At 40.4% G+C, this 27,785-nt stretch overlaps 1 protein-coding gene across 3 annotated transcripts in view; it reads right to left on the bottom strand.

Annotated features, from left to right (window-relative positions):
* knl1 (kinetochore scaffold 1) overlaps positions 1-27,785 on the bottom strand; it is a 96,080-nt gene that overhangs the window by 18,686 nt on the left and 49,609 nt on the right. For all 3 annotated transcript variants that reach the window (XM_048538389.2, XM_059649308.1, XM_059649309.1), the window contains 9 exons: positions 25,848-25,906; positions 25,312-25,410; positions 24,815-24,930; positions 21,594-21,684; positions 21,122-21,238; positions 12,325-12,412; positions 6,529-6,621; positions 5,353-5,392; positions 1,123-1,203 (listed from right to left, as the gene is read on the bottom strand). In XM_048538389.2, the coding sequence (XP_048394346.2) occupies positions 1,123-1,203; positions 5,353-5,392; positions 6,529-6,621; positions 12,325-12,412; positions 21,122-21,238; positions 21,594-21,684; positions 24,815-24,930; positions 25,312-25,410; positions 25,848-25,906 (784 nt within the window). The remainder of the gene's footprint in view (positions 1-1,122; positions 1,204-5,352; positions 5,393-6,528; positions 6,622-12,324; positions 12,413-21,121; positions 21,239-21,593; positions 21,685-24,814; positions 24,931-25,311; positions 25,411-25,847; positions 25,907-27,785) is intronic.

Here is a 27,785-nt window from a genome sequence, read left to right as displayed (position 1 = left end):
TTCATCCAGCTGTACACCTTGTTAAGTCATAAAAGCTCACAGTATTGGAGGAAGTATACTGGCATGGGCAGAGAATTGTTTCATGGGCAGGAAACACTAAGAGGGGATAATGGCTCTTTGTCAGGTTGTCAGTGGGTTCCACAGGAAACATTGCCGGGGCCATAATTGTTTATACTATATAGATTAATGATTTGGAGGAAGTGAAAGTACCATTGCCAAACATTTGTAGACATAAATAGATGGAAAGGCACGTTCTGAGAGGAATAGAAATCAATTACAGAAAGAGACAATGATAGGTTAAGTAAGTAGGCAAGAAACTGGCAACCGGAGCATAATGTGAGAAAATGTCAAGTTGTTTATTTTGGAAGGGAGAACAAAAGAATAGAATATTATTTAAATGGAAAAAAACTGCAGCAAGTTGCAACACAATGGGGCTTGGGGCTTGTACACAAAATGCAAACCTAGCACACAGGTGCACAAGCAATCAGGAAGGTTAAAGGAATGTTGGCCCCTATTTCAAAGGGTTTGGAGTATAACAGCAGGGAAGTCAACTGTACATGGTGCTGATGATGCCATGTCTGGAGTAGTGAGCAGTTTTGGTCCTGTCATTTAGGGAAAGGTATCATTTTATTGGAGAAGGCTCACTAGGATGTTCCCTGGTATAGTGAGACTGCTTTGTGATAAGAGGCAAAACAAATTTGGACTCTACACACTGGAGTTTAGAAAAATGACAGATGATCTCATTAAAACATCTAGAATTCTAGTTGTCATGATAAGTGCTGAGATGACATTTCCCCTTATGGAAGGGTCTAGGATCAGAGGACGTAGTCTCAGAATAGAGGAGCACCAATTTAATGATTTGAGGAGGAAGTTCTTCTCTCAAAGGGTTGAGTATCTTTGGAACTCCTTGCTAAAGAGAGCTGTGGGGATAGGGTCCTTGTGTGCATTTAAGGCAGAGATATACTCGTTCTTGATCAGTTGGGTTACAGGAAAAGAAGAGGAAATAGACATGAGGAATGTTGGATCAGTCATGATTGTATTGAACTGAGGAGCAGACCCGAGGGCCTGAACAGATTACTCTAGTTCTAATTTCTTATGATATCAACTTGCTTTGGTACTCACTCCTGGAACTCTTCTTTTAGATCCCACACATTGGCAGCCTTTTCCTGTAGCTCTTTCTCATTCAGAACTTTGGCAAGTTGACTGAGAAGAAAAAAATATTAAATGGTGTTAATAAAAATGTTCAAGAATCAAAAAGTACATTTTGGAATGAACATTAGTTGAATTACTGGATAAACCGAGCAGACAGATGTGAGGGGCTGTTCACTGTGGTGTTAAGAATAGAAAAGCATTTTTAACTAAAAAAAAAGTGTGAAAGTTGTAAATGTTTTTCAAAGACGTGCTTGTGTGCACATACATAAAAATCAAAGTCAGTATGCTGTGTACTCAAGCGATCAGAAAGGCAAATTGCATGTTGGTCTTGGTTGCAAGGGATTGGCGTACAGCAATAAAGACTGCATGCCACAATTGTACAAAGCTGTGGTAAGGCCAAATCTGGATAAGCCTGTGCAATTTTATTCTCCATAATTAAGAAAGGGCATATTTTCATTGGAGCAAATGGTTCACTAGATTTGTCCCTGGAAATGAGAAGCTGAGTAAATTGGGCCCACAATCTCTGGAGTTTAGGAGAATGAGAACAAATCTCATTGAATCCTACATGATTCTGAAGGAGATTCACAGGTAGATACTGAGATGTTGCTTTTTTGAACTTATTTCAGAAGGATTGAGACTCTTTGGAATCTACTCCAGAGTGTTAGAGATACTCCATTATAGAGTACGTTAAAAGCTGGCAGAGTCAGATTTTTGTTTTCTTGGAGAAATCAAGGTTATTGGAAGCAGAGATGCCAGTGGGAAAAATGGAGTTGGAACTCAAGATCAGCCATGATTATACTGAATGGCAGGGTGGCTCAACAGGCCATAGAGACAATGAAGGGTGAAGCTGGATGAACACAGCAGGCCAAGCAGCATCTCAGGAGCACAAAAGCTGACGTTTCGGGCCTAGACCCTTCATCAGAGAGGGGGATGGGGTGAGGGTTCTGGAATAAATAGGGAGAGGGGGGGAGACGGACCGAAGATGGAGAGAAAAGAAGATAGGTGGAGAGGAGAGTATAGGTGGGGAGGTAGGGAGGGGATAGGTTCAGTCCAGGGAAGACAGACAGGTCAAGGAGGTGGGATGAGGTTAGTAGGTAGGAAATGGAGGTGCGGCTTGGGGTGGGAGGAAGGGATGGGGAGAGGAAGAACAGGTTAGGGAGGCAGAGACAGGCTGGGCTGGTTTTGGGATGCAGTGGGGGCGGGGAGGGGAAGAGCTGGGCTGGTTGTGTGGTGCAGTGGGGGGAGGGGACAAACTGGGCTGGTTTTGGGATGCGGTGCGGGAAGGGGAGATTTTGAAGCTGGAGAAGTCCACATTGATACCGTTGGGCTGCAGGGTTCCCAAGCTGAATATGAGTTGCTGTTCCTGCAACCTTCGGGTGGCATCATTGTGGCACTGCAGGAGGCCCATGATGGACATGTCATCTAGAGAATGGGAGGGGGAGTTGAAATGGTTCGCGAATGGGAGGTGCAGTTGTTTATTGCGAACTGAGCGGAGGTGTTCTGCAAAGCGGTCCCCAAGCCTCCGCTTGGTTTCCCCAATGTAGAGGAAGCCACACCGGGTACAATGGATACAGTATACCACATTGGCAGATGTGCAGGTGAACCTCTGCTTAATATGGAAAGTCATCCTGGGGCCTGGGATAGGGGTGAGGGAGGTGGTGTGGGGGCAAGTGTAGCACTTCCTGCGGTTGCAGGGGAAGGTGCCGGGGTGGTGGGGTTGGAGGGCAGTGTGGAGCGAACAAGGGAGTCACGGAGAGAGTGGTCTCTCCGGAAAGCAGACAAGGGTGGGGATGGAAAAATGTCTTGGGTGGTGGGGTCGGATTGTAGATGGCGGAAGTGTCGGAGGATGATGCGTTGTATCCAGAGGTTGGTGGGGTGGTGTGTGAGAACGAGGGGGATCCTCTTTGGGCGGTTGTGGCGGGGGGGTGAGGGATATGCTGCGGGAAATGCGGTCAACGGTGTTCTTGACCATTGTGGGGGGGAAAGTTGCAGTCCTTGAAGAAGGACCTCCCCTCCCCCCACTGCATCCCAAAACCAGCCCAGCCGGTCTCTGCCTCCCTAACCTGTTCTTCCTCTCACCCCATCCCTTCCTCCCACCCCAAGCTGCACCTCCATCTCCTACCTACTAACCTCATCCCACCTCCTTGACCTGTCAGTCTTCCCTGGACTGACCTATTCCCTCCCTACCTCCCCACCTATACTCTCCTCTCCACCTATCTTCTCTCCATCTTCGGTCCACCTCCCCCTCTCTCCCTGTTTATTCCAGAACGCTCACCCCATCCCCCTCTCTGATCAAGGGTCTAGGCCCGAAACGTCAGCTTTTGTGCTCCGAGATGCTGCTGGGCCTGCTGTGTTCATCCAGCTTCACATTTTATTATCTTGGATTCTCCAGTATCTGCAGTTCCCATTATCACAGGCCATAGAGACAATTCCTGCATTGATTTCTTAGGTCCTTAAGCATTCTTTAAGGTTGCATCATAGATTCAACCACCATCAAGCATCACAACGATTACTTTCCTTACTCTTCAAGGACAGAAATGGGAGTGTTTGCTGATGACTACACAATGTTCAGTGCCATTAACAGTTCCTCAGCTAATCAAAGTGAATCCATGCTTGCAGCAGTACCTGCACTACGTTCACAGTTGGCTAGTTAGTGGTAAGTAACACTCTTGCCACAAAACGACTGGCAAATGCCTTCTTCAACAAAATAAAATCTATCTCCTCTTGACATTCAACATCACTGAATCCCCTGCCTTCAATCTCCTGGGTGATTAGTACTGAAGAGAAACCTAGCTGGTTCAGCATATAAACACCGTGGTTACGGTTATGAACCCAGCTGGTAGAAATACTGGATAAACCAGACTCTAAAGCAAAACCATGGTTTCTAGACCATAAGCTTTACTTTAACAATTTGGTTAGTGACTGAACGTACTGATGTACTTCTACCAAAAGAACAAATTTATCACACAAAACAGTTACGTACATGATAATTTGGAGGTTTAGAAATAGCAAAAAGAAATATCCTTTACAGACAACTCCAGGGAAGTATCAGTCCGATGTCTACTCTAATTTCTTACTCAACTGATGAGTTCCTTTTGGCAACATTCTGCACATTCACCAAATGATTCTCACCATTATCCTCTCTTCACTAGATACAAAGACACAGACACAGACACAGACTAACTCACTGAACAGTAATAGGAGTCCCTGATGGGCCTGAAACGTCAGCTTTTGTGCTCCTGAGATGCTGCTTGGCCTGCTGTGTTCATCCAGCTTCACACTTTATTATCTTGGATTCTCCAGCATCTGCAGTTCCCATTATCAGTAATAAGAGACCTGGCGTTTTTCCAAGCTGTGTCTGTAATTTCTCCAAATCTGAATGCTAAATGATTAGCCCCCTTATCCTGAGACTGTTTCCTGATGTTTTAGATTTCCTGAGCAGTGAAAGCAACATGGACTGCTAAAACAGCTGATGACTCTTCTAGATCTGATGGCCTGGAGACTGCCAAAACTAAGACTTCTGCTGGTATGGATTATCTTTTCTCTCTGAAATAAACTTACTATTGGTTACTTCCCACCTCTATTTCTCTGGGTTATAAAACACTTCAGCAGTTATCTTACCAGGTAATTTATGTGGTCATCTAGCTCAAACCACAGTTTTTGGAAATGTTGTTCTATCCATTTTCAAAAAAAAAATCTTGACCCTTAAAAACAGGTCACCTTAATACAACTGCAAACTAAAAACTCATTTACTTTTATCTTATAATGCTCACCAATTTTCTAATGTTTGCCATCCTCTGTTAAACATTCCTCAAACTTAGCCTTAAAAATTGTATTTCCTCTCCTACCCATGCTATCATTGAGATTGACTCAAATTTGCACCCAAATCTGTGAATAATTACTTCATTGAACATGAATTTTCAGTTCAGGTAGTGAAATTGAAACTGGTATCTGTTCAAAGGTGAAATAAAAAAGGTGAAATAAAATCATACTTCACATCTCAGTGTGAGCAAATGTTGATATGAAACAAACATTAAAGTTCAGTCATAGCTGCTTAAGCTAATACTCAAATGAGTGCAACTTTGAGAAATATAGATCCAATCCTGCAAACTGAGCTATGATAAAACAGTTGGGAAAACAGAGATAAATCTTAAAAGGAAGAAAAAAATACATAAACTAGCACAATGATATAAAACCTACCTTTCCACTTCACAGCGTTCTGCCTGAAGTTTCTTCAGCTCTGTACAGAAAAAGGCTGAGTTATATAAACCAGTATTGAAAATTGTAACATTTAAATTACATGCTAGTTTTATACACTTTAATCTTCAGACTGTCAAACCCAAATCATTACAAGTGTTTTTAAGCAGCCACATGCACCAAAACATAAATCTGAAAGAACAGCTACCAAAAAAGGCACTGGCAAATCTAGATAAAATATGCAACTGACATCAATGATAAGTTGTAGAATTGTCCAAGACCAAACAACACTAACTCTGCACACACTCAAGATTACTGGTGTTTCTCATTCACATACTAAAAGGACGAAAGGAAATTTTGTATCTGCAATGTGAAGATCTTCAGTGCTTGAGAATAATCCTTCGTTAGTCACTTGTCAGTATCGAAACAGATGAAAACCTGATACAGCAGCCCATGTAAATCTTCCTCGATAGCATATCAACATCATACCTTTAAACATAGCCTGAAAAGCACCTTTCCAAGTCACAATGTAATTTTTCTGCTTCCTACCTTACATATCTTTCCGGTTGTCTGAGTTCCAAATTAGCACAATAATTGAGGATATTTTTGTTCTGCGAATCAGCAAAATTTTCTTGTGGAATATTTCAACCAGTGGAGATTTAAATCCCATCCGTTTTAATGCGATTCATACCCCCCCGCCCTGGAAATAATTAGATGTCCGAGAATGTAGTTTTCCATCTATTCCCCAAAGGAAAAGACTTCAAATGTATGGGGAGGAAGACGAGACATAATCAAAGTGATGAAGAGACAGCGGGAGAATAGAGAGAAGTCAAATTAAAACTGAACTTTTATTTCCATATTTTTGTTTTTACAGAAAGAGTGCGCTTCACTTGTTTCAAATCTTCGCTTTAGAATTAAAAATAGAAATTCAGCCAACAGTTTGAAACCAAAAGAGTTGTTTCCCTAAAATACTGATGTTCAAGAGGCAAAAACATACACTGGAGGGTTTGCTTAAACCTGTCAGCATTGACTATGATTTGCATCCATGATATGCTTCATTTTAAATGCCAACTTTTAAATATCAAATTCAGAGCCACCTACACAAAAATGATTTCTATAATCAAATAATAACGAAGATTTTGCCTTCATGTCTACTTCTTTTGCTATCCAGTCACTTACCCTCACATCTGTCGTGCACAGTTTGCTTCAGCTGTGTAATAATGTTGTCGTCAATGACATCAACACTGCACTCGCTCAGATGATCCAAATTTGCTACATTCAAGACAAGACACATTAATTTTTTAAGGCAAAGAACTTAAGGAATTTAATATATTACAAAAGTTAGACAACTGCAAATACAATGAAACACATGATAAATAAATATCCACGAAATGAGCATTTCCAATCCAGGATATTAGTACAATTTTCTCACATTTTTTATACCAGTCGATCATATGTTTCCAAAGTTCTCTAGATTTAAGATGTGAGATATTGGATTAGAAAATTTCAATATCACTGTTTTAAGGAACAGTGGAGAACATAAAACTCCAGAATTCTCAGTTAAACATCAACTATGTGGAATTTATTAAAATCTACTATTGGGACAAAGTGGTTGAGCATTTGAACAACTATGAGCTAAAACCAAATATTAATGTGGACGTGTGTACAGTAGGTCACATTTGATTGAGTTAATACAAGAGAACCAGATATGTGGTGCTGAACAATATTTATGTTAGGTACTGATGAGGGTTATGGGTTCCTCGGGGATCTGCAGCCAGACCCAACTCTAATGGCACCAAGGTGACTATTCTGTACAAGAAGGGAGGAATAAGAGAGGAAAAGCAACAGAGATTGAGGATTCCATAGTCATGAGATCAAGCAGACCTTGTCTGCAGCAGTAAATGTCAAAGATACCATGTGATGGCAGCAGTATATCCTTCCGGAAGAGAGAATAGCCGAGGTCATATTCCAGTGGTACAAACAAAATTATGCGAAGAGGAGTGAGATTTTAAAAGCAGATTTTAGGGAGTTAGGAAGAAAATTAAAAAGCAGAAGCTGGAAAGCAGTAATCTCAGGATTACTCCCAGTGGTATGGGCTAGTGAGCATAGGAGTAGGAGTTTTGATTAATTGAGCATGTTGCTGGAGAATTAGTGTGGAAGGAAGGGCATACATTTTCTGAGGCATTGCGGTGTGAATAAGCTGGACAGTTAAACTTGGACAAGAGTAGAATTGATATTCTCACAGAAAGATTTGCTAGCGTAATTTGAGAGAATTTGAACTACCTTGTCAGTGAATGGAAATCTGAGAGGTAACTCAAATTAGAAGGAAGTAAATCCAGTGACAGGAAGAATAGTGGCAGGTGAAATAAAGAGCATGCGAAACAAAGGAAAACATGAGTTTGGCAGTGTGGAGCTGGAGGAACACACCAGGCCAGGCAGCATCACAGCAGCAGGAAAGCTGACATTTTGGGTCAGGATCCTTCAGAAAAATTCAGATTTTCAGAAAGGAAACTTTCTATGATGTATCTATAAAAATTGGCAAGAGTCTTTGGAAAATACCAAATTTCCTCAGTCTTAAGGAAGTAGAGATGTTATTGTGCTTTCTTGACATCACGTCAACATAGATGGACCAGGACAGATTATTGGTGAATAGTACAGAAGCTTGACGCTCTTGATTATCTCCACCTCAGCCCCATTGATGCAGACAGGGACATGCCCTCCACTCTGCTTCCTGACGTTAATAACCTGCTTGTTTATTTTGCTGATGTTGACAGAGAGATTTTTGTCATTACACCATGCCGCTAAGTGCTCAATCTCTCAGCAAATTGTTAAGTGGATTGGGGTGGATTTTGGCCACACAGTCACAAGTGCACACGGAGTATTTTAGGGGACTGAGTATGCAGCCTTGCATGGCACCAGTGTTGAGGATTATTGTGGGGGAGGTGTTGTCGCCTATCATTACTGATTGTGGTCCAAGGGTCAGGAAATGGAGGATCCAGTTACAGAGGCAGCAACCAAGGCATAGGTCTCGGAGTGGGAAGAATGCACGTATAAAAAAGGCTCAAGATAGTTTTAAAGTTGCAGCAAAATGTTGCTAAATATGGTTGGGCAGCTCACATCGAGCCACAGTTACCCGGCAATGACGGATTGTTTTGGAAAACGGATTTGATTTTCAGGAAAGATCAATTGATAGCAGCAGCAGATGTGACTGCGCAGTTCGAAGATAAGAAGGCAGCAGTAGAAAGCAAGCACTGGTTGAGTGTGTGTGTAAATATAAACACCAGAACTGACTGGCAGCTGTGAGCCAGTACATTTTGGATGTGTCATGGCAGTATGAGGAAAGCAAATGTGGTTCCCCTGTTCAAGAAGGGGAGTAGAGACAACCCTGGTAATTATAGACCAGTGAGCCTTACCTCAGTTGTTGGTAAAGTGTTGGAAAAGTTTATAAGGGATAGGATTTATAATCATCTAGAAAAGAATAAATTGATTAGGGATAGTCAGCACAGTTTTGTGAAGGGAAGGTCGTGCCTCACAAACCTCATTGAATTCTTTGAGAAGGTGACCAAACAGATAGATGAGAGTAAACCAGTTAATGTGGTGTATATGAATTTCAGCAAGGCGTTCAATAAGGTTCCCCACAATAGGCTATTGTACAAAATGCGGAGGAATGGGATTGTGGGAGATATAGCAGTTTGGATTGGAAATTAGTTTGCTGAAAGAAGACAGAAGGTGGTAGTTGATGGGAGATGTTCATCCTGGAGACCAGTTATTAGTGGTGTACTGCAAGAGTCGGTGTTGGGCCCACTGCTGTTTGTCATTTTTATAAATGACCTGGATGAGGGCGTAGAAGGAAGGATGGGATAGTAAATTTGCAGATGACTCTAAGGTCGGTGGAGTTGTGGATAGTGACGAAGGAGACTGTAGGTTGCAGAGAGACATAGATAAGTTGCAGAGATGGGCTGAGAGGTGGCAAATGGAATTTAATGTGGACAAGCGTGAGGTGATGCACTTTGGTAGGAGTAATTGGAATGCAAAGTACTGGGCTAATGGTAAGATTCTTGGTAGTGTAGATGAGCACAAAGATCTCGGTGTCCATGTACACAGATCCTTGAAAGTTGCCACCCAGGTTGACAGGGCTGTTAAGAAGGCATACAGCTTTTATTAATAGAGGGATCGAGTTCTGGAACCAAGAGGTGATGCTGCAGCTGTACAAAGCTCTGGTGCGGCCGCACTTGGACTATTGCATACAGTTCTGGTCACCGCATTATAAGAAGGATGTGGAAGCTTTGGAAAGGGTGCAGAGGAGATTTACTAGGATGTTGCCTGGTATGGAGGGAAGGTCTTACGAGGAAAGGCTGAGGGACTGGAGGCTGTTTTCGTTAGAGAGAAGAAGGTTGAGAGGTGACTTAATTGAGACATATAAAATAATCAGAGGGTGGATAGGGAGAGCCTTTTTCCTAGGATGGTGACAGCGAGCACGAGGGGGCATAGCTTTAAATTGAGGGGTGAAAGATTTAGGACAGATGTCAGAGGTAGTTTCTTTACTCAGAGAGTAGTATGGGAATGGAATGCTTTGCCTGCAACGGTAGTAGATTCACCAACTTTAGGTACATTTAAGTCGTCATTGGATAAGCATATGGATGTACCTGGATAAGTGTAGGTTAGCTGGGCTTGAGATCGGTATGATAGGTTTGCACGACATCGAGGGCCGAAGGGCCTGTACTGTGCTGTAATGTTCTATGTTCGAAAATGGAGCTGAACAACTCCCTAATAAGGTTTCTAGGAATCCAGATACACAAGTCCACAAGGCTGACTAACTCCTTGACACTTGAACTTCTAATGAATATTTAGCGACAAATGAAGGTGGTCTACCTAGTCCATTCTAAGACAGTGAGTGAAAGTATAACATTTGAGGATATCAGACGATGGTGTCAGCTTATGAAATAATGTTAAAAAGGCAAAAGGTTAAGGGCAATCTACCTGAAGGCATGCGGCATTTGCAACATGATGGAGGACTTGAAGGCACGGATTTAATTTCTATTTCAGAAACATAGCTGCTGGGCAATGGGTACTAGGAACTGAATATTCAAGAATATTAGGCATTTATGTAGCACAGGGCAAAAGCGAGATGGAGGTGCAACGGGATCATGTATTAGTAGGAAAACATCTCAGAAATGGATGAACAAAGGTGTGGAATACATTTGTGTGGAATTAAGAAACAGCAAGGAGCAGACATTGATAGGCATTGTTCTTTGGTTATCAAGCAGTACGTAGAATACGTTGTTGATAATGCAGTAATCACGGATGGCTTCAATCTGAATATAAACTAGGGCCATGTAATTGGATGACAAGACTGTCCTATAAAGAGAGATTGGGCAAACAAGGCCTGAATTCTCTACAGTTACAAAGAATGAGAAGTGATTGCATTAAATCCTCCACCATGCTTAAAAGGAATAGACAGGTTAGATGCAAGTAAAATATATATTTTCCCTGGCTGGGGAGTCTAGAACCAGAGCACACAATGTCAAAATAAAGTGGAAGCCACATAGGTCTGAGACAGTGAGGTTTTTTTAAACCCAGGAGTCTATGGATCTTTGGAATTCTGTACCCCAGAGGTCTGTGGAAGCTTAGACACCAAGTTGGTTTAGAAATTGACAGACTTCTAAATATCAATGACAGGGATATGGATATAGTGTGGGAAAACGGCATCGAGTGGATGATCAACTTTTAATTACTAAATGATGAAGCAGGCTTGACATGACATCTCACAGACATTTCTTAACAGTCAGCGAAACAGATCAACAAAAATTAAATTGGAATTGAAAGCAACATTGTCATGGATTTGAAATTTGGCACTGGGTCAGGACAAAGAGAATATTCATTGATTAGTGGGCTGTGACAAACAGACAGTTCCCTACTGACTGTCCTGGAAACATAACTTTTTACCAGCTTTAAATTGAGGGGTGAAAGATATAGGACAGATGTCAGAGGTAGTTTCTTTACCCAGAGTAGTAAGGGAATGGAACGCTTTGCCTGCAATGGTAGTAGATTCGCCAATTTTAAGTACATTTAAGTCATCATTGGACAAGCCTATGGACATACATGGAGTAGTGTAGGTTAAATGGGCTTCAGATTGGTATGACAGGTCGGCACAACATTGAGGGCCGAAGGGCCTGTACTGTGCTGTAATGTTCTATGATCTAGTACGCAATAGCATGACAGAATAAAATTTTTCTTGAAGTTTTCAGATAACACCAAATAAGGTACAGAACGTCTATGTCCTCAAAGAGGTCAAAAGATTGACTGTGGTATGGAGGTCCGTGTGATAAAAAGGTATTTTACATTCAGAATAACCAAACTATGTTCCAACCAAAGTGACAACACGGATGCAAGATACCCATATACAACAAATCTTTTAGGTCCGTGCACAAACAGAAAAGATAAACAAAAGGCTAATGGAGTATTAACCTCTGCTTCAATAGGATTGGCTGTGTTAGGAAACTAGGTTTTTGTTATTCGCAAACTTGGACAGATGCACCTAGCCTTTTGCATTGTGATAAGGCTAGTAACTGTGCAGGAAATAAAAATGTTGCCCAGTCAATAAATAATAACTTTTCAAAAAGATGCTCAGAGATCATTTACATCCCATATTAAAGTACATTGAAGAGTTTACTTGATAGATGATATTTCAGACCATACAGCACCCTACATACCACATCATTTAGTCTAGATTTATATATTACACAAACTGACACTCACCATTCAAAAAATATGATCTGGTGTGCCACGTGACCAAAGTTGACAGGCTACAACGGTTTTGGAGAATTGAAACACCTCTCCAGTAATTGCTGGAAACTATGGACTAAATTATCATCTCAGATAACACACAGAAGCATTTTTACTGCTGCAGTGGAAGGGGAGAAGAAAGGAATTGAAGAAAAGAAAATTCAGCTACATAAGTCCACATTTACTTACTAAGATCCAATGATGCAAGGCAATCATCCATCTTGTGTAACATATCATCCAAATAAGCCTCATATTCACTTCTCTGCTGACACTGTACCTAAATTGAAAAGAGAAAGCAGGACTTAAATTTGTCAGAAATTGGAGATGCAGCACATTTTAAATGGAAAATTGTCTGTTTAAATTAGTGGAGAAGAGTATTCCAGTTAAGTGTTTCAATCATTTCCTGTGATATAATTTGAAGACTTAATATATTGTAAAGAGTAAAACCTATATAGTAAGGCACAGCAAAAAAAATTATATTGTGCTCAAGTGGAGAGTTGGGAATGACAGGCAATGGAATTAATCAGTTGTTACAGTAATTGGTTGGAACCCCAAAAAAATACTGCGTGTTTTTAGTCTTTAACCACAAAATGCATTTTTTTTAAAAAAAGGGGACGGCTACTGCTACTGCACAAAATTACTATAAGTGTAAATTCAGTGACTGGTGGGACTTGATGAGACCAGACACCTTTAAGGAGTAAGGGAAAATTCAGAGAGAGCGGGAGATTGAGAACATATGATAATGAGGAGTTGATGGCTTCTGTGGATCATATTCTAAATTTCAGACATTTTGTTTTTCCTTTTAAAAGGGCATTTAAGGACAAGGGTTAACAACAATAAAAAACGGTTTTAACGTACTGAAGTGTATTACTGGCACTGAACATTCTCAGGTACATTAGCCTCAGTGTGAATGTTAATGTGCTGTGAAGGTCAGAGTCGAAAAAGTCTCAATCACAATGTGTCTTTACCTGCAACACACATCTTTCACTCAGAGTGCACATCAGCTATCTAGTTAGCTGCCAGGCAAAAGGGAAAAGGACAACAAAAGGACTCTGATTGATTGAATGCTGGAATTCAATCAGAATGAGATTCACAGATCAGTTGAGATACCAAGGATCATCAAGGACCACAGTCAATGCTACTGGTAATCTCCACTGTATCTCACTTTGCATGAATATTTCAGAGACTGGTCAGTATATTTATTGTCTTTTTGGACTCTTCTCATTTATGTCCGTGTGTTGTGTTACTAATTACTAAACACAAGACAAACAACCACACTGTTTTGTTAATTTACGTGTGGCTACATTGGTTCCTTTTTAAAAATGTAATATCATTTGGTCTTGCAAAAAGTATTCACAAGGGAACAGATCCTTTTAGAACATAGAACATAGAACATAGAACATTACAGCACAGTACAGGCCCTTCGGCCCTCGATGTTGTGCCGACCTGTCATACCGATCTCAAGCCCATCTAGCCTACACTATTCCATGTACGTTCATATGCTTATCCAATGAATTGGAATCCAATTGGAAGCCTATCACCATTAGCCCCATGTTACTTTGTGTACTTATTAAGTTCTTGACTAAAAGATTAGTCAAGGCACAGATGGGCTTTCTTGCAGCAACTCCAGGTTGCAATGAAAATATAACAGTTCCAGAAAACATTATGAAAGGTGCTAAGTGTAAGAGGAGGGGTCTTGCAGTTATATTTGTTAATCTGTTGTGAAGGTTTTCAACTCTGTTGGTCATAAACTACTCATTAAAACACTACAAAAAGTCTATCTACCAAAAATGTCATACAACTCAAAGATTTATATACCGAGATACAACTGTCATTGAAGGATACCAAATAAAAATCGACTCGATTGAAATCGAAAGGGGAGTCAAGCAGGGGGACTCCTTATCGCCAATACTTCTAACATCGCACTGGATCCACCGATTAGCCCTCCTGACGAAGCAAAGTCAGGAGTGGCCTTGACAATTAGTTCAAATTAATGTTACTGAAACCAACTGAGATTGTGGATGACTGAAGGAGTTCATTCTTCCTCATCCAGGATTTTAACAAAACCTGTCTAGAAAGATAAGAAATTGGGGAACTTAATCTGGGATCTGATCATAAGACAGTAAATGACTGCAGGAACAGATAGCAGCCCTCACAGTCCTTCCAGCTTGTTCTGTTGCTCAATTAGATTATGGCTCATCTGTATTCCCAACTCTATTTTCTTTGGTTCCTTATGGCTTAACATATTTTATCTAACAAAAATCTATCCATCTTAGTTCACAGAGTATTGGAAATCCAGACCTCTTGAAAAAGCTATTGAAGCTTAATCAAAATAATTCAAGACGTTTTTCATCAACATTAGTCCTCAATGTTCCGGATCCCGTTTATTGATTTCACCAAACGAGAAAATAGTTTCTGACTATCCTACAAACTCCTTTGAAATCATCCTTACTTTTGTATATTCAAACAAATTAGAGACTTACCCTATGCAACCTGTCCATGTAACTTAATCCTTTCAGTCCTGGTATCATTCTGGTGAATGTGCACTGTATTCAACCAAAATGTCAATATATTCTTAGTGAGCTGCAATTCATTGAAGTGCTGAAGTCACATCAAGAGTTCAGCATAGGAATACAAAATGGTAACCGTTATGTTACACTATCATTTTAGACAGGAGCCAACATTCCATTGACTTTTGTAGTTTTTCGTCCAATCTACTAGCTTTAAAGAGTAATTTCTCTACTTGAAGTTGAATCCTGCCATGCCAGGAACAAGCCTAGCAAACCTTTGTCATACTCCCCTTTATGACAATATATCCTTCCCTATGTATGGGGACCAAAATGATATAAAACACTCTAGGTCTTGTCTCATGAAGGTCTGTACAATTACTACTTTACTTCTGTATTCAAGTCCTCTAGCAACAAAGGGCAATTTACCACCTGCCCTTCTAATTGCTTGCTGCACCTGCATCTTAGATTCAGTGACCTATGAACAAGGACAGCCAGGGTCCTTTGGATATTAACATTTACCAATTTCTAACCATTTGAGAAATAGTCTGTGTTTCTGTTTTCTGTACTATATTTGCTTCATGTTCTTGTCAGCATTTCTAAAGCTTTTTTGCATCTTCCTCCAAGATCGATGCAGTGTGTTTATTTAGTTTCCCTTATTCTCCCAATGTCTCTGCTTGTATATGGTCTTCGCTAATAGGTTTCTTTTAAAGTATATACAGAAGGTTTTGTAGTCCTTTTTTAATGCCCTTTTGCTGGTTTATATGCTCTAATGTCCTTCCGTCAGTTTCTTCATAGTTATTTACAATAATTTAAAAACCACAGGCTTAGTGCTTCTTTTGGATCAAACAAAATGTTAACATTTTGATAGCTGTCTGTGGAGCACTTTCCCCACTGGGCTTTTGCACCTCAAAAGAAATTAAAATCATTGTAACAAATGTATTAATTTCCAATGTATCACTGTAAACATGCCTTTTGTAAATTTAAACAAAGGAAATTACAGGTACACGGGTCCCTAGCTTTGGATTGCACAACACATTTTCACATTTAATCTAAAATTCTATTCTATTATGACCACACTTCCCAAAAGGCTCCTTTTTGGCAAGATTATTTGACGTTTACTCACTGCCCAAAACTAGATCCAAAATAATCCGTTCTCTAGTCAATTCCTCAACATTTGTACACCAGGGACAAATCAAGGTAAGCTTTTCTTTTTTTTAAACTTTCTGTTTAGGGGATTAGCAGGGATGGCAGTGCAGGTAGAAGAATGTTCCTCCTGCATGATGTATGACGTGAGGGATGCCATTAGTGTCCCATCCAAATAGGTCTGCAGGAAATGCACCCAACTCTTGCTCTTCCAAGACCGCGTTAGGGAACTGGAGCGGGAGCTGGATGAACTTCGGATTATTTGGGAGGTAGAGTCAGTGATAGACAAGAGTTACAGGGAAGTAGTTACTCCTAAGCGTGAAGAAAGCTGGGTAACTGTTAGAAGGGGGGAAAAAGCAGTCAGTGCACGGATGCCCTGTGGTCGTTCCCCTGAAAAACAAGTATACCGTTTTGGATACTGTTGGGGGACGACTTACCGGGGCATGCAGTAGGGTGCAGGTCTCTGGCACAGAGTCTGTCCCTCTTGCACAGAAGGGAAGGGGGGATAGGAAGAGAGTGGTAGTCATTGGGGACTCAATAGTTAGAGGGACTGATAGAAGGTTTGTTGGGAACAAAACAGACTCATGGATGGTGTGTTGCCTCCCAGATGCCAGGGTCCGTGATGTCTTGGATCGTGTCTTTGGGGTCCTGAAGGGAGAGGGTGACCAGCCCCAAATCGTGGTCCACATAGCCACCAACGACATAGGTAGAAACAGGGATAGGGATGTCAGGCAGGATTTCAGGGAGCTAGGGTGGAAGCCGAGAGCTAGAACAAACAGAGTGGTTATCTCTGGTTTGTTACCTGTGCCACGTGATAGTGAGGCAAAGAACAGGGAGAGATTTCAGCTGAACACGTGACTGCAGGGCTGGTGCAGGAGGGAGGGCTTCAGGTACATGGATAATTGGGGCTCATTCTGGGGAAGGTGGGACCTCTACAAAGAGGATGGTCTCCACTTGAGCCAGAGGGGCACTAATATCCTGAGTGGGAAATTTGCTAGTGCTATTCAGGTGGATTTAAACTAGCTCAGAAGGGGGATGGGAAACTGAGATGTAGTCCTAGTACACAGGAGGATGAGCTTAGGAGGACATGGTCAGGACCTCACTGTCACAGGAGTGTGCTGGCAGACAGCAAGCTGGATTGAAGTGTGTCTACTTTAACGCCAGGAGTATCCGGAATAAGGTAGGTGAGCTTGCAGCTTGGATAGGTACCTGGGACTTCGATGTTGTGGCCATTTCGGAGACATGGATAGAGCAGGGTCAGGAGTGGATGTTGCAGGTTCCAGGGTTTAGATCTTTCATTAAGGTCAGGGAAGGTGGTAAAAGAGGGGGAGGTGTGGCTTTGTTGGTCAAGGACAGTATAACGGTGCCTGAAAGAACTTTAGATGAGGACTCGTCAACTGAGGTGGTATGGGCTGAGGTTGCCGAGGTTGGTCAACTGAGTCAGTATGGGTGGAAGTTAGGAACAGCAAGGGAGCAGTCACCTCATTGGTGGTTTTCTACAGACCCCCAAATAGCAGTAGGGAGATCAAAGAACTCATAGGCTGGCAGATTGTTGAAAAGTGCAAATGTAACAGGGTTGTTGTTATGGGTGACTTCAACTTTCCCAATATTGATTGGAACCTTAGTGCAGATGGTTTGGATGGAGCCGTTTTTGTCAGGTGTGTTCAGGAGGGTTTCCTTACTTAGTATGTGGACAGGCCGACGAGGGGGGAGGCCATTTTGGATTTGATACTCGGCAATGAGCCAAAACAGGTGTCAGATCTTGTGGTGGGAGAACACTTTGGCGACAGTGACCACAACAGCCTCACATTTACCATAGCCATGGAAAGGGAAAGGAGCAGTCACCAGGGGACGATATTTAACTGGGGAAAAGGAAACCATGACGCTATCAGACAGGAGTTGGGAAGTACAGATTGGGAACAATTGTTCCACAGAAAGGGCACAGCTGACACGAGGAGACTGTTTAAGGAGCAGTTGTTGCGAGTGATGTATAAATTTGTTCCTCCGAGACAGGTAAGAAGGGGTAAGGTTAAGGAGCCTTGGATGACGGGTACAGAGGTGCTTCTCGTCAAAAAGAAAAAGGCAGCATACGTAAGGTGGAAGAAGCAAGGGTCTAGCACAGCTTTAGAGGATTACAGGCTTGCTTGGAAGGTGCTCAAAAGTGGACTGAGGAGGGCCAGGAGGGGGCACGAGAAAGGCTTGGCAGGAAGGATTAGGGAGAACCGAAAGCATTTTACTTATACATGAGGAATAAGAGAATGATCAGGGAGAAGGTAGGGCTGATCAGGGATAGCGTAGAGAACTTGTGCGTGGAGTCCGAGCAGATAGGGGAAGCCCTGAATGAGTTTTTTGCTTCGGTTTTCACTAAGGAAAGGGACCTTGTTGTGAATGAGAACTTTGAGGAGCAGGAAAACAGGCTTGAACAGATCAAGATTGACGAAGTTGATGTGCTGGAAATTTTGGCAAACATTAAGATTGATAAGTCCCCAGGGCCAGACCAGATTTATCCTAGGTTGCTCCAGGCAGCGAGAAAGGAGGTTGCTAAGCCACTGGCAAAGATCTTGCTTCCTCACTCTCCACGCGAGTCGAACCGGAAGATTGGGGGGAGGCAAATGTTGTTCCTCTTTTCAAGAAAGGGAATTGGGAAATCCCTGGAAATTACAGACCAATCAGTCTTACGTCTGTGGTCAGCAAGGTTTTGGAAAGAATTCTGAGGGATAGGATTTATGACTATTTGGAAAAGCATAGCGTGATTAAAGGGAGTCAGCATGGCTTTGTGAGGGGCAGGTCATGCCTTACAAATCTTATTGAGTTCTTTGAGGAAGTCACGGGACACGTTGACGAGGGTCGAGCAGTGGATGTGGTGTACATGGACTTCAGCAAGGCATTTGATAAGGTTCCCCACAGTAGGCTCATTCATAAAGTCAGGAGGTATGGGATACAGGGTGATTTGGCTGTCTGGATTCAGAATTAGTTGGCTGACAGGAGGCAGAGAGTGGTTGTAGATGGTAAGTATTCTGCCTGGAGGTCAGTGCTGAGGGCTCTGTTCTTGGGCCTGTGCTCTTTGTAGTTTTTATAAATGACTTGGATGAGGAGGCGGAGGGGTGGGTTAGTATGTTTGCTGATGACACAAAGGTTGGTGGTGCCGTTGATAGTATCGAGGGCTATTGCAGGCTTCGGCGAGACATTGACAAAATGCAGAGCTGGGCTGAGAAATGGCAGATGGAGTTCAACCTGGAGAAATGCGAAGTGATGCGTTTTGGAAGGTTGAACTTAAATGCTGAATATAGGATTAAAGGCAGGATTCTCGGCAGTGTGGATGAACAGCGGGATCTTGGTGTTCAAGTGCATAGCTCCCTCAAAGTTGCCACCCAAGTGGATAAGGTTGTTCAGAAAGCATATGGTGTTTTGGCTTTCATTAACAGGGGGATCGAGTTTAAGAGCTGCGAGGTTATGCTGTAGCTCTACAAAACCCTGGTGAGGCCACACTTGGAATATTGTGTCCAGTTCTGGTCGCAGGAGATTTACCAGGATGCTGCCTGGACTGGAGGGCTTGTCTTACGAGGAGACGTTGACCGAGCTTGGACTTTTCTCCCTGGAGAGAAGGAGGAAGAGAGGTGACCTGTTCGAGGTGTACAAGGTAATGAGAGGCATGGATAGAGTTGATAGTCAGAGACTTTTCCCCAGGGCAGGATTGATTGCCATGAGGGGTCATAGTTTTAGGGTGTTAGGAGGAAGGTATATAGGGGAGACGTCAGAAGTAAGTTCTTCACCCATAGAGTTGAGCGCGCATGGAATACTTTGCCAGTGGAAGTCGTGGAAGCAGAGTCATTGGCGACATTTAAGCGACTGCTGGACATGCACATGGACAGCAGTGAATTGAGGGGAGTGTAGGTCAGGCTATTTTATTTTTGGATTAGGATTATTCCACGGCACAACATCGTGGGCCGAAGGGCCTGTACTGTGCTGTACTTTTCTATAATGTTATAGATATCTATTTTGTCGGCACTCCAGGAAATGGTCCTCCACAGCATTCATGTAAATTAGGTTTAGCCAGTCCATATGTATGTATGTTGAAGTCCCCCTTGATTACTAAATTGTCTTTGCTACACATAACTTTAACTTCCATATTCACACTAATCCTTACATTACCACTACTGTTTTCTGGCTAATAAACAATAACTAGCAATGTGTAATACCCCTGAATGTTTTGTTAATCCTCTCTCACTTAGGTCATAATTTCATCATTTATTAACTGATCCACTCTGATCTTTTTCCTTTTTGTCTATTGCTTCTGAACATTCAATTCTCAGTTGTGATCATCTTGCAGCCTCATATCTCCAAGGGCAATTAGATCACATTGTTTACTGCCTGTATACATTTGTATAGGCCTTCAAAGGTTGCCTTTTTTAGTATCTCCTCTCCACTTGATGTTTGCTTTTGTTTCTGCTGCCTTCCAATTTAGTTTACTAGTTTTCTTCCCAGTATTACCAGCCTGGTTTCTTTCTTATCTGAAATTCCATCTCCAGTTTCCATCCTCCTGCTGAGCTAGTTTAAACACTCTCAAATACAGTGAGTAAATCTGCTATGGGCATTAGTCTAAACAATACCACAAAGCTTCTTAAATATGGTTAATAAAGATCAAAAGCATCTTGAAACAAATATATTCAGCAAGAAAATGGAGTTCATGGCATGGATTGGAGGGTTGTACAAAAGGGCACAATTCTTTTCATTTGCATAATAAACAAATACTGCATAATTTAAAAGAATAATTGACATATTCATTACATGATGTCCAAATTTCTGCAAAGCAAAATAATCAGCATACACCAATTAACAGCCACAAATTGAATAGTAAATCAGTACTTATATTCTTTGAGAAAACACATTTCCTCAAAGGTTAAACTATGACATAACCTGTGCCTTGAAGCCCAAATTGCCAATGTAAACCACAGATGTGCTAAATTTAATTGTTCAACATAAAACTTTTAATCATAAGAAATATAAGAAATAGCAACAGGAATAGGCCATTTGGCCCCTTGAGCCTGTTCCACCATTCATTAAGAGCACTGCTGATCCAACATTACTCGGGTCCACATTTCCTGCACTTTTCCCCATAAACCTCGATTCCTCTACTGATCAAGAATCTACCTCAGTCTTAAATATACAAAAGGACTTGCATCTCTCCATGGCAAGGAGTTTCAAAGACACTCAACCCTCTGAAATCTTGATGCATTTGAAACTGATAGCCATTTGACAGTCAGATCATACTCTGCATACCAGATCCTCATTCCATTAAGCGTTGCTGATGTAGATCCATAAAGCAAACTAACCTTAAACATATTTAACTGTGCTGAATACAGGTCAACCTTTTGTTCATGGCAGATTGCTTTGGTTTTTTTCACAAAGCTGGATTTCTTGGCATTCAGGCAAGAACGAAACAGTCGCAACTGAAAAGAAGATTTTCCAGTAAGTCAAGTTAAAGGCTTTCAATTTGTTATGCAGTTCAGTTACTGATTTCAAGGTCATCTATTTCTATCGAATCCTTTGAAAAGAAATTGCTGAATTTAACAAAGCAAAGGCAACAAACTCATTTTAAAGTGCACCAGATATCTGAATGCCATAAATCTAAATTTAGTCCAGTTTGCAGGTATGATCAACAATGATGTGGAATGGAATGTAACATTCTTCTGGAAAGGAAAAAAAAAACTCAGTACCAAACATCAATTACAAATGTTAATTTGTAAAGAATAAATTACTGAACTTAAGCCCATGTAGGTAACTTTAACACTGATTTTTTTTTACCTCCTCTTCTGTCATTTCCATCACATTTTTCCAAAGAGCAGGGTTCACCTCTGACAGAAGTTTATCAAGATCTAACAACTGATCCTTCAGTCTGTAAAGACAAAAAGAAAATCAGAATGTTATAATGCCAGCATTGAATATTCAATGATGTTATCTAGATTTTGTTTCCTCTCCTTCCATGCAAACTCTAATTTCTAAAAGTTTCATCATCATTTTAAAACTGTGTGCATATTTTCCTAAAGATGACTATTGCTTAAGTGGACTTTTTTCCTGAATGGTAAAATTAGCCATATCAGCAACTTACAGATCCATTCTTAAAAATACTTTCAACACAAAATTTGAATGTACCATAGAATTAACCTGTTAGAGTCAGTAAGCTTTGATAAAAGTACTTCTTCATTGTTCTCCCAGTGAAGAGAACGGGAAGGAAACCACTCCAGTTGAGGAATCACACATGTTTGTGCAGTATGTAAACTATTATAGAATGAACAAGGTTATATTTTATATTGTTGCCATCTAGAATACAGAAGGACAAAAGAATCTGGGAATCAGAGTACACAGTGGATTAAAACAGTTCTTGTGTCTGGATTCTGGACTAGAAGCCAGCTCAAGTTATACGATGAGAGTTTCCTTTTCTTCTGGGCTGCAAGTGCCCGACAAGAAGTAGGTTTGATTTGGCTCAAGTCAGTCAGCTCAGGGTGTGGGACAACGACAACAACCTACGTTGTAGCATCTTTAAAGTAGTAAAATGGCCCAAAAGGTGTTTCAAAGCAATGTTATAAAAGAAAATTAACACTAAATCACTAAAGTTGATATTAGGACAGATAATAAAGGTTTTGGACAAATTAGCAACTTGGTTTTATTAAGCAACTTGATCAAAGAGAGGGACATTCAGATGTTTAGGAAGTGAATTCCAGAGCTTCGGATGTAGGCAATGGAATATCGACGGCGCAACAACAAACATCAAGACAGGTGAAAGGCGCCAGATTTGTAGGTGTACAGAAATTTATGAACATTGTAGTGTTGGATGATATTAGACAGCTGAAGCGAGCCATGGAGGAACTTGAAAACCACGCTTCGAATTCTAAAATTGAGGTGTTAACAAGAGCCAAATGTAGATCTGTGAACACAGTAACAATTAAGTCATTGGGACTTGGTGTAAGTTAGGGCACCAGTAGCATAAGCTAGGGTTAGCCCATGTTTATGGGCTCCAGCAGCAAACATTTCTCCTCAACTTACTAAAACTGGCTACATTTTTTTGGCATGCCCCAGATGGCTGCTTTGAAGTAGTTATACGACATGAAGGTAGTAAAAAGTTCTATTATGAAATCAGCATTCAGACACAGTAGTGTGGCAGACAAATCTTAATGCCACATTTCGAACCAACATGAAAGCAGAAGGATACTAAATATTGATGTTCATTTTGGATCCCAACATCCTTATCCTCTGAATCAATCCAATGTAAGTCAAAAAAAAATCCTACTGGCAAAATTAATTTTATAATCTATAGTTATAGACCGTCATGAATGCAATACCTTGTATGCAAGGGACGTAACAAGATTATTCAATTCTTATTATTTAAAGCCAATGACCAGCAAGACAGAAATGTAACAAAATGTCTTTCTCTTGTAGAGTAATCCTTTAAAAATGACATAGTTGGCATGATGCAATACACTAAAACTAATTTATTAAAGGCTACATCACTGAGGAGGTTACACTAAGCATGAAAACTATTTTCATATTATATGTCCTAGCCATAAATCATGGTGGTACTAGGAAGAATAAGCAAGGAAAAAAATGTTAGTTTTCTAAGACTCTAAATGGGGTAGAACAGCATAGAACTCAAATAACAATGAGTAAAAGTAGCAATGCAAGTTAACTTGATCATAAAAAAATTCAAAGAATTGGGTTATGGTTCTACAGGAATAGAATTGAAAAATGGACAAATACTTAAATTTGTACAGACCCCCTATTAGACCACAATGGAGAATACTGTGCATAGGTCTGACCTGCATAATTTAAAAAAATATATAAAGCATTGAAGTGAGCACATAAAAATATACAAGAATAATACCAGATATGAGAGGTCAAAACTGTCAGGAAATACCAAAGTGGCTGAAGCTATTTTACCTCAGAGAGAGATACCAGGTAAGCTGATGGCCTTGTAAATTATGAAGTAGTTTGCTCAGGGGAATGTAGATCAAGGTCAGTCACTAATAAACCCAAAAAAGAATTCCGAAAATACTCAGGAGGTAATGGGAACTGCAGATGGTGGAGAATCCGAGACAACAAAGCGTGGAGCTGGATGAACACAGCAGGCCAAGCAGCATCTTAGGAGCACAAAAGCTGACATTTCAGGCCCTGGACCCTTATCTGGCAAGTGAGCAGACTGTAGAACTTGTTACCTTGTGTAGTAGTTGAGGGGAGATATCATTAAATTTAATGACAAGGAAAACTATGAGGGAGAAAGGAATGAAAGGATGTGTCAGTATGTGCAAGATAAATACGAACATAATCCAGTTGGACCATTTGTCTGTTTCTGTGTTGCATGCACCTTGTAATAAATGAGTATCCATTTTAACTGTGAGCTTCTCAAAAGTGGTAAGATGTTTACTAGAAAGGTATTACAGTTTATAGATCACTGACTGTATTGGATTAAATCAATTCTGACATAATTCCATACTATTAGGAATTAAATCAGCAAAATTAGCTTGCAATGCTAAATAATGTGGAATAATCTGGATCAATTCATTTTTATCAGCTAAGATGCTATTTTAAAAAGGTGTTAGTTAACTTCGTTGGTGGACAGCTATTTTTTGGTACAGAGTAACACAAACAGTGTCGGTTCAATTTTCACACCTAAAGGACTCTCCTCAATGTCTCCCTTCAGCTGAGGCATGGTGACCCTCAGATTAAACCACCATCAGTCATTTCTCTTTAATGAGAATAGCTCCATGGTGACTTTATCTTTAATGTACTACAAGGAAGATACCTATTCAATTATATTATGTTAGAAACACTACTGTTGTAAAATGGGCATTTTAATTGTTTTCACTAACTAAATGTTTCCCCTGACCACTAGCAAGTTAGCAAAACAATATCAATTTTCCACAGAGTGTACTGATTTTTATCTTTTAAAAAGGTATATTTCAGTAGAGGGGAAAAAAAATTCTGATTGCAGTTGATTGCTTTCCTCTTATCTGAATATTACAAGGTCATACTCAGCTATGGCTGCAGAGAGAGCATTGCTGTCCTCTTCATAGACTTCCCGTTTAGGCCGGTGAACAAACTTCACTGCCAGCCAATTTTCGACAGTTGAAGACTTGTCTAATTCAACCTGACCAAAGTATAAACAAAACACAGCAACAATTAGGCAAATAAAAACCCTAAATTACAATTCAAATTGTTTCACTGGGGTGGCTGGGAAACCAGAAAACAGGGGCTATTTACATTTCTCACCATACAAATCTCACAATCCTTATCAATTCAGACTGCAGAATTTAACTAAGTTAACTTTCAAACTCTTACATACTGAGCAACATTCAAAAAGGGACAGCTAGGTCAATATTAAAACAAAAATATATGTACAGGGTTTAAACCCAAAGTGCAGCTTGATGTTTGACATTTTAATTGTGATGCATTGTTTGGAAAAGGATTAGCTGCATATAATTGCACAGAAAGAATTCAGGAATATGAACAACTCTAGACACATTCTTACATTAACATGTAGTTCACTCTGACGAGATTTCTGCGCGTGCGTTTGAACTTTCAAAAGTTTGAAAAATTCTCTAACTGTGATCTGGCCATCCATTAATTTCTAGAAAAACAAAAAAGGGCAAAATTGCTCTTAACATAGCTTGCACGAAATTGCACTTACTAAAGATGTTGTACAGAAAGATATATCAGTATTTCTAGTCTTTCTAGGATATTGTTCCTTCCCCATAGCACATGCCCATTACATTTCTTACACATTTAAATGGCAAATTTCTGTTGTTCGCCTTTTCAATTAGATTATACATGGCCCCAGTAAATCATGTTGAAACACTTGGTTTATTCTTATAGTCCAAAGTTACAAAGCAAGCACATATGATGACATCGTACAGAGTGCCTTTAAATTGCACAAAGCAGCCAGACACTATTAAATAAGTATACAACGTGAGACTTATTCCACAAGTGAACATAGGAATTTTCACAGTAGGCTATTACAGGAAATTTTTAAGCCACGGATTCAACAAAAGAATAGAATGATTTTACCTCATGCAGCTCAGACTCTTCTAAAATCACTAGGGATGTATTCAGGTTACATTTTGAGTCTGGAGAGAGATAGAAATTGCACAATGAAGCTTCAGAATGATCAGCCATAGATCAATGTTTCTTTCACTGAAGCTAACGATATCACTGGTTTACAATGCTTTCTAAAGTGCTAGCTGGTACTATATTCTCAATTACTGTTGACTTTGATGTTTTGTCCCAGCTCCCACTAAATTAACTGTACACAGTGATGTCACAGGGATGGTACTTTTAGCACAATGATAGAACTAATCTAATCTAATTTAGAAACATTTTAAAACATGTTCTGTATATATAAGATGGTCTGTCAACTATTCATACTATTCACTATACGTATTTATGACTTGAATGAAGCAACTAAGTGTAATATCTCCAGGTTTACAGATGACAAAAGCTGTGTAGGAGGCTCTACAAGGAGAATGCAAAGATGTTTTAGTGTGATTTGGACAAGTTGAGTGAATGGGCAATTGCATGGCACATGAAGAATTGTGGACAAATGTGAGGTTATCCATTTTGATAGTGGATACAGGAAGAGAGATTATCTGAGTGAAATAGATTGCACTTCTCCTTTTCACAATGAGACCCGAGTGTCCTTGTTCGCCAGTTCACGTGCATACAGGTATAGAAATCAGTGAATGAAACAAATGTAACGATGGTCTTCTTAACAACAGGATTCAAGTACAGAAACAGGGATTGTACAGGGTCTTAGTGAGACTGCACCTGGAGAATTAAGTGAAGTTTTGGACTTCTCACTGGGGGAAGAATGTTGTTGCAATCAAGGAACAGCAACAAAGTTTTACTGAACTGATTCTTGGGACAAGATTGAAGTAGCAGGAGCGATTGAGTTGGTTAGGATTGTATTCACTGGATTTAGAAGAATGGTGGGAAGGAGAAGAGATAAAATTCTAACAGTTCAATAGGTAAGTGCACAGAAAGTCCAGAACTAGGGGTCACAGCCTAAGGATACAGGGTAGACTATTTAGGACTCAGGAGAAATTTCTTCACCCAGATTGGTGAGTCTGTAGAATTCTCTGCCACTGAAAGCAATTAAGGCCAAAACATTCAGGGTTATATTGTTCCTTCCCAAAGCACATGCCCATTACATTCCGTACACACTTAAATAGCAAATTACTGTTGTTCACCTTTGCAACTAAATTACACATGGCCCCATTCTGTAAATCATGTTGAAACACTAGGTTTATTCTTTTAGCCCAATGTTATGAAGCATGCACATATTATGACTTCTGGCAGAGTGCCTTTGAGATACACGATGCAGTCCATCAGTATTTAATCATTATATAATTTGAGACTTTTTCCACAAGCCAAGTTTTAATATACATGTGAACATAGGAAGATCTACTTTTTATGGCTAAAGGAATCAAAGAGCATGGAAGCAAGTGGAAAGAAGTGGATAATCAGCCATGATCCTGTTGAATGGCGGAACAGGCTTGAGAGGCCTACTCTTGCTTCTATTTTGTATGCTTCCGCGTGCTAAATGAGATGTGTTATTTTGATCAAATCCACAGTGATATAGTGCATCGGGATGCTGTAAGAACACCATTATTTCAGGTACGTATTTCAGGTACAGATATTGAAGTGTGGCATTTAGAAATGAGTTATAGCAGCAAGCTTTAAAAAAATTATTGAAACAGTTCTCAGTTTCTACAGTCTTCATACATATCCCCCACCCCAAAAACACTGTACTATATACATCACTAAATACCATAAATTAGTTCCCTCATTTAAATCATTCACATATACTGTGAATAGCTGGGGTCTTAGTACCAGTTTCTCAATCTGGAGAAGGTTCAGAAAAGATTTACCAGATTGTTACTGGGAATGGAGAGTTCAAGTTTTAAAGGAAAGGCTGGGTAAGCTGGCGCTTGTTTCACTGGAGTGTAG

This window comes from Stegostoma tigrinum, chromosome 10 (genome assembly GCF_030684315.1).
Source record: "Stegostoma tigrinum isolate sSteTig4 chromosome 10, sSteTig4.hap1, whole genome shotgun sequence".
NCBI lineage: Eukaryota > Metazoa > Chordata > Chondrichthyes > Orectolobiformes > Stegostomatidae > Stegostoma > Stegostoma tigrinum.
Note: the sequence above shows the minus strand (reverse complement) of the source record. Positions and strands in the feature narration are given on the sequence as shown.